At 47.5% G+C, this 11,150-nt stretch overlaps 1 protein-coding gene and 1 non-coding gene across 2 annotated transcripts in view; both read right to left on the reverse strand.

Moving 5' to 3' along the window:
• The window catches only part of HS1BP3 (HCLS1 binding protein 3), a 67,912-nt gene extending 67,226 nt beyond the window's left edge, over window positions 1-686 (reverse strand). The window contains exon 1 of the mRNA XM_024200601.2: window positions 293-686. Coding sequence (XP_024056369.1) covers window positions 293-333 — 41 coding nt within the window. The 5' untranslated portion in view covers window positions 334-686. The remainder of the gene's footprint in view (window positions 1-292) is intronic.
• TRNAS-AGA lies at window positions 519-600 on the reverse strand. Its single transcript has one exon. It is a non-coding gene; the product is annotated as a tRNA-Ser (tRNA).
• Window positions 687-11,150: the final 10,464 nt, after the last annotated feature.

Genomic DNA, 11,150 nt, shown 5'->3' on the forward strand with positions numbered 1-11,150 from the left:
TGCCGCGGCCGGCTGTAGGCAGCGCTCTGGCGGGGTGCCCTGGGGGGAGGCTCCAACATGAGGGCGCCGCAGCCCCCGGCAGTGCCCGCAAATCCCCGGCCGGCCAAGGCCGAGTCCCCGGCAGGTCGGAGCCAGGCTGCCGGGGCAGATCCCGCGGAGGGAAGGCGCAGGCCGCAGCCCCCAGGGGCCGTCTCCCAGCGCGGGCTGCGGCCGCAGGAGCGAGGCGCCTCGGCAAAGCGGCAGCTGCCCTGAGCCGCTGCGGGCCCGGGGGAAGTTCCCCGCCCCGCCTCACCTGCTGGTGACCAGCACGGCCGGCGCCGCGCCCTGCTGCATCCTGCCGCCCCGCACAGCGCAGCCCCCGGCCCGGAGTCCCGAGATCGCTCCCTTGCTAAGAGCCAGCTGCGGCGCAGGGACTCCGTGCTGGGCTGGCCCGGTTCCCCCGGCCTGTTTTCCGGCGGCTCTGCCCCATGGGGGCGTTTCCTTAAATTACATGGGGGGAAAAGGAGCCAAAAGAAATCCGTAGTCGGCAGGATTCGAACCTGCGCGGGGAGACCCCAATGGATTTCTAGTCCATCGCCTTAACCACTCGGCCACGACTACAACTTCTTCTGGCTGGTTTCAAAGGATTGCTCTACAAATTCCTCTCTCTTGTGTTCGTTTTTGGCATATTGGAAGTATTCTTATGTCACAAGCTGAAGGAGGCTGCTCATCTGTTCTCTTTGTACTTTAACTAGTTCCCCCGGCATGCCTTTACAAATTTAGTAATAGTGCCACCCAGTGTCATTACCTTTAATAAAAGAATCCACTAACTAAAATGTGTCATAATTGTTCTCAATATATTTGTCACTGAAGGATTTATGCCCCCACTTAATAACCTTTGCCCGCTGATGAGCTACAGAATATTGCCAGCACGCAGGTGATTCAGCCACGTTTGAAACTATTTGCAGTTCAGCACAAAAGGAGCACTTTGATCCTGACCTAGATGCACTTTTGTTTGGCACCAGTAGTAGCTGAACTCATGAAAACACAAACTGTACCATGAGTTCTTCTGTAGAAATGAAATAAACCCAAAAATATGTTATTAAAACTTGGGGCCTGATTTTGCAAACTCATATGTACTGGCCAGGCAATAAAGTTAGTAAAGGATGTCAATGTTTTCAGGATTGAGCCTTTACTATCTCACTTTCAAAGAAACACACCAACCACACATACATCCTTCCCCATCCCTCCAAAAAACAAACAAACATGGGAGTCACACATAATATACATCTATGTAACTATTCCCAGGCAATGTTCCCTCTAATTTTTTCCGTCCATCTACAGAATGAATTTTGTTATGTGCACCAATATGGAGTTGATGTGTGGCAAGGGAGGGGCCAAGAGGTTCGGAGTGTGGGAGGGGGCTCAGGACTGGGCAGAGGGTTGGAGTTGGGGTGTGAGGACTCCAGCTGGGGTTGCGGGCTTGGGGAGGGGCTAGGGATGAGGGGTTCAGCATGCGGGAGGAGGCTCAGGGCTGGGGCAGAGGGTTGGAGTTAGGGGGTGAGGGCTCCAGCTGGGGATGCGGGCTTGGGGTGGGGCCAGGGATGAGGGGTTGAGGGTGCAGGAGGAGGCTTAGGACTGGAGCAGAGGGTTGGGGTGCGGAGGAGTGAGGGCTCCGGCTGGGGGTACGGGCTCTGAGGTGGGGCCGGAGATGAGGTGTTTAGGGTGCAGGCTGCCCCGGGGCTGCAGCGGGGAGAGAGGACTCCCCCCAGCCCTCTCTCCCCGCAGCAGCCCTGGGGCTGGGGAAGAGCGTCTTTCCCCACCGCAGCAGCTCCAGGTCTGAGGCCAGGGGAGAGGCATCTCTCCCCACCATGGCAGCCCTGTACACCCAAGCTCCCCGCCCACCCCCTATTCCCCACACCTCTCTCCTGCTCAGGGGTGTGAAAAATCCACACGCGTGAGCAATATAGTTATACTGACCTAACGTCCTGTGTAGACAATGCTATGTCGACGGGAGATCTTCTCCTGTCAGCATAGCTACCAGCTCTCCGGGAGGTGGATTAGCCACATCGATGGTAGAAGCTTTCCTGTCAGCATAGGAGCGACTTCACTTAAGCTCTACAGCAGCACAACTGCATCCGTGCAGCTGCGCCGATGCAGCGTTTTTAGTGTTGACCTGCCTTGAAATATCCCTGCTGCCCCAAGAGGCTGAGTCCCTAGGAGACATGCTAGTAGAGCAATGTGTGTGGAAAGGTTAGCAGGCTGCTGTCCTGCAAGTGACATTGTTCCCACTGCCTGTCAATCTGACACCTTGCACCAGCACCAGGGCCGGCTCTAGGCACCAGCGTTCCAAGCATGTGCTTGGGGCGGCCCTTTTCAAAGGGCGGCACTCTGGCTTTTTTTTTTTTTTTTTTTTTGCTTGCGCCCCCCGCCCCCCCCCCCCCCCCCTTTTTTTTTTTGCTTGGGGTGGCAAAAAACCTGGAGCCGGCCCTGACCAGCACTAAATCCACCTGCAACTTCTGTTTTTTTTAAATTGAGGTTTATGATTCTATACAAATATGCAGATTAGCATCATGGGTACAGGGCTAGTTGCACCTTTGTCCCCTTTGTGGGTGCACCCCCTCTCAGCTTCGTGCCTTTACCTCTCTGAGGTGGAATTCTGCGCTTCACCCACCCCTGATCTGGACCCTGAGTTACAATACCCTGTGTATGAACTGTTCTTACCCAGCAGGTCCGACTGTGATTCTTCACTTCGGGAGTCTGTGACCAGTGGTGCATATAATAACCAAACCATCTTCTTAAACCAGGTATTGTTTATTTATCAGTGCAAAGCATTTAGAGAAACAAGAATTGTAAAACAAGTCCACACACATGGCTTTAGAATCATAGAAATGTAGGACTGGAAGGGACCTTCATAGGTCATCTAGTCCCGTCTCCTGCACTGAGGTAACATTACATATTATCAAGACCGTCCCTGACAGGTGTTTGTCTAACCAGTTCTTAAAAACATCCACTGACAGAGATTCCAGGTAATTTGTTCCAGTGCTTTACTACCTTTATAGCTAAGAAGTTTTTCCTCATGTCTAACCTAAATCTCCCTTGCCGAAATTTAAGCTAATTTCTTCTTGTCCTATCCTCAGTGGTTAAGGAAAACAAAGTATCGTCCCATTGGTGCTGGAAGTATGGGTGCTGCCACACCCCCTGGCTTGAAGTGGTTTCCATCATATATAAGGTTTATAGTTTGGTTCAATGGCTCTTAGCACCCCCACTATAAAAATGTATCCAGCCCCCCATAGCATCCTCCTGTTTATAGCACCCTTTTACATATCTGAAGAGTGTTATCCTATCCCCACTCAGTCTTCTCTTCTCCAGATTAAACAAAACCAATTTTTTCAATCTTTCCTCCCAGGTCATGTTTTCCAGACCTATGATCATTTTTGTTGCACCTCTTCGGACATTCTCCAGTTTCTCCACATCTTTCCCAAAGTGCGGTGCTCAGAACTGGTCACAGTACTCCATCTGAGGCCTTATCAGTGCTGAGAAGAGTGGAAGAATTACTTCTCGTGTCTTGCTTACAAACATTCCAGAATTATATTTGCCTTTTTTTTTTTTTTTGCACAACAGTATTACATATTACTACAGGATTCCTGGTGGTAACCTAAACAGGCCTGACTTCATATACCCCAGCAGGTGCTTGCATCTTAGTCTGGTTCCCCTGAACAACTACCCCCATTTAGAGAGACAGTGTCCCTTTTGAAACTACAGTAACTCCTCACTTAAAGTTGTCCCAGTTAACATTGTTACGTTGCTGATCAATTAGGGAACATGCTCATTTAAAGTTGTGTAATGCTCCCTTCTAACGTCGTTTGGCAGCCTCCTGCTTTGTCCACTGCTTGCAGGAAGAGCAGCCCATTGGAGCTAGCTGGTGGGGGCTTGGAACCAGGGTGGACCGGCAGCCCCCCTATCAGCTCCCCGCTCCCCTAAGTTCCCTGTGCAGCAGCTGCCCAGCAGGCTATCAATTGCCAGGCAGTTCAGCTGTCCCGCCCCCCACTGCCATGTACTGCTCCTGCCCTCTACCTTGGAGCTGCTCCCCGAGCCTCCTGCTTGCTGTGGGGGGGAGGGGCTAATGTCAGGGTGTCCCCCTCCCCCCTGCTCCTATACCCTGCTTACCCCTTCTCCATATAGAGCAGGGTGGGAACACGGATGGAGAGAGACAGAGAGAGTGTGGGGCATCAGCTGCTGTCTCAACTTCCTGATCCACTTAAAAAGACAATGCACTTCAGAGTGGGTCAGCTTACTTAAAGGGGCAGTGTGCATCTCTCTCTCTCCCCCGCACACAAGATGTGTGTCTGTCTCTGTCTGCTATGCTATCCCCCCTCCCCTCCATTCCTGCTGTCTAGTAGAGTGTGAGAGGCTACATTAACAACAATGTGTTAACCCTTGAGGGCTCAGCCGAGTGCTAGTTCATCATTTAGCAGCAAGGCATTCCCTGGGAAATATCCCACCCTCTTCCACCCTCTAACTTTACCACCTCAACCGAGCTTCACAATCAAAGCTGTGAACAGTATTAAATTGTTTGTTTAAAACATTTTGTTTGGTGAAAAAAATTTCCCTGGAACCCAACCCCCACCCTATTTACATTAATTCTTATGGGGAAATTGGATTCGCTTAACATCATTTCGCTTAAAGTAACATTTTTCAGGAACATAACTATAACATTAAGCGAGGAGTTACTGTACTGTAGTCCTTTTGTTGTTCTGCATTCCCAGGACTTTTCCTGTCCTGGCATTGTCTGTTAATGACTCTCAAGTGTTTGCTGAGACATGGCTAACCTCAAGCCATTCTTTTGCTTTCCTGCTTGTTTTTCCTTACACCCACCTATTAAACTAAACCAATACATTCATACACTAGACCTCCCAATAAGTAGTGCGACAACACACCTCTTTTGTCACATCAGGGCTCAGTGTTTCTCCCTCTGGCATTGAGGGGTTCTGGGATAAATCAATCCCACTCCAGAGATTTAATATTTCACATTGGTTTATTTACAGGGTAGGCCTTAGGTTTGGCCTGAGAGCTTCTTTAAACAAAACCAAAATAATTACATTTCTTAACTCACACTGCAGTACTGCCTCTTCTTATGCCAATCACCAGCTATTGAGATGGTTGCAAGGCCGACCAGTCTCTCCTGTGTCATTGTGGAACGTAGATGTGTTTTTATTAACTTCAGCTTGGAGAAGCTGCATTCTCCACTGGCAACTGTTACAGGAAGTGTTAGAAGTATGCGCAGAGCAACAAAAGCATTTGGATAGAGGGTGGTCATTTTATTTGTGCACATATATTCCAGACAGCCTTTGGAGTTGATCCTGCTGAAATGTATCTTGAAAGGGCTTTCAGTTCATCACCTAAATCACTCGCATCAATATCGCGCATGTCATCATGTATCAACACTGTCTCTAGTGCCCTGCATTGCTGGTGTAGGTCTTCTTCAGGTATAGTTAGAAGTTTTGGAATATCACACAACATCCCAAATATACTGCTGTGTTCCTTGAGCTGCACAAAACGTTCTTCAACTGACTGTATTGCACAATCTAGCACCTGGTTAAAGAATTCAACTTTGAATTGTTGTTTGGGGTCTCTTATGGGATTACCCCGTGCCTCGTAATCAAAATGTCTTCTTCTTTGGTGACTCTTGTATTCTTGAATGGGTGGGAAAATAGCTTCAGTGTGAAGTTCCTCTGCCAACTTCTGTGCACTCTTCAGAACATTTTGAAATCCCTCATCTGACCAGTAAGACTGTAGGTATGACTTGCTTTGTCCAGTTGTTCCATTGCTCCAGATATATCAAGGTCAACACCTTGGAGTCTCTTGCTTACAACATTTATTTCAAACAGTATGTCATGCCACAACACTAAGCCACACAGAAATTTGAAGTTATGTATGTTTCTGGTGATTCCACTTCGCTCTGCCACCGTTCTCCCACGAACAGTTCCTGTCATCGCATTATCCTCCATAATAGCAACTATGGCATCATCTATCTTCCCAATTTGGTGTTTGATAGGCTTTATCGCCTCCACTCGACTTTCCCATCGTGTGACACTCAGTAGTTTCAGTGTCAGAGAGGATGTTCCCAGATGTTGCTTCAAAATTTGCCATCAATGAGTAGATGCAGAGAAAAATACATAGATGCTTTGAATTACATTAAAAAATTCAGCAGTCTCACTAGAAACTGATGCTGCTTCACTGACCACCGAGTTCAATGAATGAGAACTGCATGGGCCAAAAAAAGCTTGAGGGTTTAACTCTTGGATCCGTGTCTGCACTCCTCTGTTCTTTCCTCTCATGTTGGCACCATTATAGTAGCCCTGACCTCTCATGTCAGCTATCGCAATTCCCGTATCTTCCAGCTTTTTAAGAAGCACATTGGTCATACCAGCTCCTGTAGTATCATCAATGTCAATAAATTTTAGAAAATGCTCTCTGACAGTCACCATTGCAGAGACATTTTCACTAGGTTCTGTTGTTGTTACAAAACGCTCCATTAAAGTCATTTTTTCTGTATGGCTGATGTCAGGTGTGCAGTCCAGAATAACAGAATAATATCTTGCTGACTTCAGATCTGCCACAATCTTCTGTTTGACTTTTGTTGCCAGTAACTCTTTGATCTCATTTTGAATTGTTTTTCCAAGGTAGTGGTGGGTGTACATTTCTTGGGTGGTGACTCTTCTTAGATGCTCCTGGAGTACAGCATCAAACTCAACCATCAGCTCCACAATTTTAAGGAAGTTTCCATTGTTTGGCACATACAGCTGATTTGAAGTGCCACGCAGTGCTAGGTTTTGGGTAGCAAGCATTCTCACAATGGCAATGAGCCTTTTCAGAACATTTTGCCAGTAAAGAGACTCTGATGCAATCTTCTCTTGATGCTGATCATCTATGGTGGCTTTTAACCGTAGTCTCATCTCAAGCTCTTTCCACCTATGGAATGCTCTCTGGTGATTTGCTGCCTTCTCATGGCATGCCAGATTTCTAGCCAGATTTTCCCAGTCCTTTGTTCCTGTAGAAACCAATGTGGCTGGAACATTAGACTGGAAGAGTTTGCAACAAAAACAGTATGCAGCATTTTGGGTTTTTGAGTACATAAGCCATGGCCTCTCCACTTTGTCTGCATTGGGGATTTCATGCCAGTAATGTGTTGGATGGAAACTTCTATTTTCATTGTCTTTGGGGAACATGAAGTTTTTCACTTGCTGTGGCCCGTGCAGTACAAGGAAATCCCTCAGGCTACTGCTCAAGAGGGTCCACAGTCCTGCATCATCTAGACTTAAGGAACTAAACTCAGCAGCAGCTGTTTCGTGCACCTCCACCACACTTTTCTCTGATCTACACTTTTCTTCAGGAATGTGCATGGTTACATCCATCTGAGATGGAGATATGGATGCTGCAGTAGCTGCCAGGTCACCTGCACTCTGACTAACTGGAAGATCAGAAATCTCCTCACCATTCACATCCTCACTGGAGCCGGAAGGCTCACCGGGAACATTTGTGTCTATGTATCTCAAGAGAGCTCCTTCCAGCTTAGATAGAAAAGCTTCCTTTGCTTTCTTTCTTTTTCTGAATGCTGCCCCAGAGGGGAGGGGCGTTTTCTTCTTTCACTCATGACTGCTATAGTGGTTCTCAACACTCAATTGAAGGGGACAAATAAGCAGGCTAGTAGCAGGGCCTGAGTGAGGGAAGATATCAGCGTCTTAAGGGCCTAACTGGCTCCTACTACTTCAGATGACTGCCTGTGCTCCTCAAGTGGGTTCAGGGAAGCAGCAGGAAACAGGAAGCTCCCTGAGAAGCTGGTGTTAATCAGTCCAGGCTCCTGGGGGTGCTAGAGAGGTACATAAGAGGCTCCTCCTCCTCTCTCTCCCTGCAGCTCCTGCTGCTTTCTGTTATTCCCTCTCACCTTTTCTCCTGCCTGCCTGTTATGTCTCTTGTGCCCTCCTTTCTCCAGCATAGCACTCCACCATCTCTGGGCATCTAGAGCAGAGAGAATACATATGCACCAGCAGCAGACACAATTTTCTACACTCTGGGTCCTAGTGGCGCCCCTCCCACAGTCTGGCACCTGAGGCGGCCGCCTCAGTTCACCTCATGGTAAAACCAGCCCTGCAGAGGCTCACAATACAACTGCTCAAAAACTACATTACACTGAAAAACACAGATATGACAAGTAAGATTAATGCAGGCAGCATCTCACAGGCACTCAGTGGAGGCTAAACACTTTTTAAAATGCTAACACCTATTTTATCAATATTAATCCACAAGTGAGCCAGAGAGATTCCAACTATGTATCTGTCACTGTCCAGCTAAGACACAGGTGTGATGCTGACAGGCCAGCTCAGATCAAAGTCATAGACTAATTCACTTGTGGATGAATATCAAAGAAATGTTAAGTGTACCATATCTGTGGACCAATTCATTTGTGTGTGGATATCAAAGAAATAATGGCATTGTCTTCACTTATCTATAACCTGTCGTTTACTATCGCATTACATTGTGTATACCCGGTTTTTAGATATCCCTAGATTAAAGTGTGTGTTAGTGTTAAGATGTGAATGTACTGGATGTGTAAACTTCATGAAAACTAATGAAAGATTGTTTCTGGCTATCACATTGTGTTTACATTATGTTCACCCATCACACAAGATTGGAGCCTTGGAAATGTACAAGAATGTTAACTTCAAAGCATGGGTCACTGTCTTCGACAATGGAAATGCACAGACTCTTTGCATTTAATCAACAAAGGAAGAGCCCATGCTGTGAATAAAAACACCTGCCAGATTGCCTTCCATGGAAAGATGGTATAAGAATCTATATAAATGGATCCAAGGATCGATTCTGTATCTCTGAACGGTTTTGGATTCTAACAGGGTGGACTACTGAAAAGACAGAGATCCCCAGAATTACCCTGGGTAACACCGAGGAATCTTTGGAAATCTAGCCGATTACTACAACTCGATCAACATTTTGGACTTACACATTTTGACTCACCTGTTAAAATATTTTACCTGCTTTAACCTCTCAATAACTCTCATTTCCTTTTCTTAGCTCATAAATCTTTAGTTAGTTTACTAGAGAAATTGGCTGCCAGCGTTATCTCCGGTGTCTGCCCAGTTTGCTGACAGTCTGACCTGAAATTGGCACTCACAGTTGTGAGCCACTCCAGATAGCGTGACATAAGCTAGCACCTGTCCTGCCAGTGTCATATGCACAAAGAAGGCAACTGAAGTTTACTGGAAGGCAACTTTAGCTCTGAATTGATTGCAGTTTAGATTTTCATACAATAAAATCTTAACCTTACTTTTCATGTTAAAGGAGTTTAAGTAACCAGGTGAGTCTGATGTTTTGCAGCTTTTTGCCATGACAACAGCACAATCTAGCCCTGAAGTTGGTGTGTCTGGCCCTGGAAGAATCACCCCAGTGCAAAGGGATCCTCTGGTGCCCTGTAACATCAAATGGAGTTATATCCTACGGGTTAAATCTCTAGCCTATTCAGTGCATCAGTATAGAGTTTAGTCGGAGGAGGGAGGGAGCTGGCAGCTACTGACAGCTTCATTACAGCAGCCCCATAGGGGGCACAGCATGTAGGGTGAGGCTGCTGGTGTCTAGCCCCTAAGAGCGGCTCCTCCCTCCAAGTTTTAAAGCAGGGTTGAGACTTGTAGCTTCTCAGAGGCTGCCTTCCTAATTCTCTCTGGGGCTAAAAATAGCTTTGCCCCTAAGTGTGAGTGTATGTGCAGTGTCAGTGCAGGGCTTTCCCCACATCTCAGGAGCAGGACCAGGACCCCAGCCGGGGACAGCTGAGGCAGAGGGAATGAAGAGTTGGCCAACCTCTGATTTCAAGGAGCAGAGATAGGGGCCTATAACTGGGGCCAGGGGCCCTGGGACCTTCTGAAGAGGGACAAACGGGGAAATGGGGCGGGGGCTCTACAATTTTCCCCCTATCTTTCTCTCCTCCGCCCACCTGGCAAGGAAGCGGGAAGGTCAGGACAGATCAGAGGGAGCAGCTGGCAATTTTCAGGCAGGAGGGAAACAGGGAGCAGAGTGGAAGGAGGCGGCCTGGTCCGTTTCAGAGGAGCAGCAGTAGGCGTTGCAGCAGGGGATCAATAGGGAGTAGGGAGAGAAAAACCCCAGACTGGTTGGTTGATTTTATTTGGGAGAGGAGAAATGATTTTTTTGAGGTTGGGGGAGGGAGGTTGTATAAAAAGGTCAAGCTCACATAAAAGGCAGTTTTATGCCCCTCTGTCATCCTCCCCATGTGCTGTATACAGGTCAGCTGGAATTTAGCTATCCTAAATAGCACGTAAATAGTACAGACATTAGAAATGCAGCTAAGATAGTGGATTGGTTGGCTTAGAGAAAATGGACATTAACAGAGCTTTCCACTTGATTACTTTTACTGTCCACTAGAGAGCACCCAAATACAGCCTAGATGAGGGACACATACTCTAGAAGGAACTGAAGATATTTCAATGCCATCCTTGCAACTAACCTTTTCGGAGTAGGTTGAGCAACCCTCCCTCATGTCAGCGAGCATTTACTCACGGAAGTAATTCCACTGACTTCAGTCTCATCCTTAGTTAACATTCAAAGACTGATTCTGGTTTTTCTGCACTGCAGAAATCACACAGCAATTCGGCTGTGTTTGGCCTGCGGAGTGAACTATGTGCTTGCTTGACGTTTACAATCTATCCCTCAGCAGCTAACCTAAAATCATTTAAATGTAACGCAACCCAGCCAAGTTCTCTCACCCTCCCTCCTCACAAGCAAGAAGGTGGACCAGGGGTGTTTGGTGGGGAGGGATCTTCCTCTCTCACTAGCTCCCAGAGTGGGAATGTTGCAGAAATAGCAGCACCCAGATCTAAAGGTGCATTTAACATAATCGCCGTCCTCACCATCACCACTCTTCAAGCAGCACTTGAAGCTGGGTTCACAAGCTGCAGAGTAACATCCATCCTGAGGCACAGCAAAGGTCACCACGAAGAGAAGGAAGTCAATGGAGGAATCCTGGATAACACGCCTTCTGCCTCCTAGAATGGCACAAACAGACTAGGACCCCACTTAGTCTTTCCCTTTCTACTTGAACTCAAGATTCAGGTTGTCTAAGGACACTTGAAAAGTGTTTCATA

This window comes from Terrapene carolina, unplaced genomic scaffold, assembly GCF_002925995.2.
Source record: "Terrapene carolina triunguis isolate 2854851 unplaced genomic scaffold, T_m_triunguis-2.0 Scaffold42, whole genome shotgun sequence".
Classification (NCBI taxonomy): Eukaryota; Metazoa; Chordata; order Testudines; family Emydidae; genus Terrapene; species Terrapene triunguis.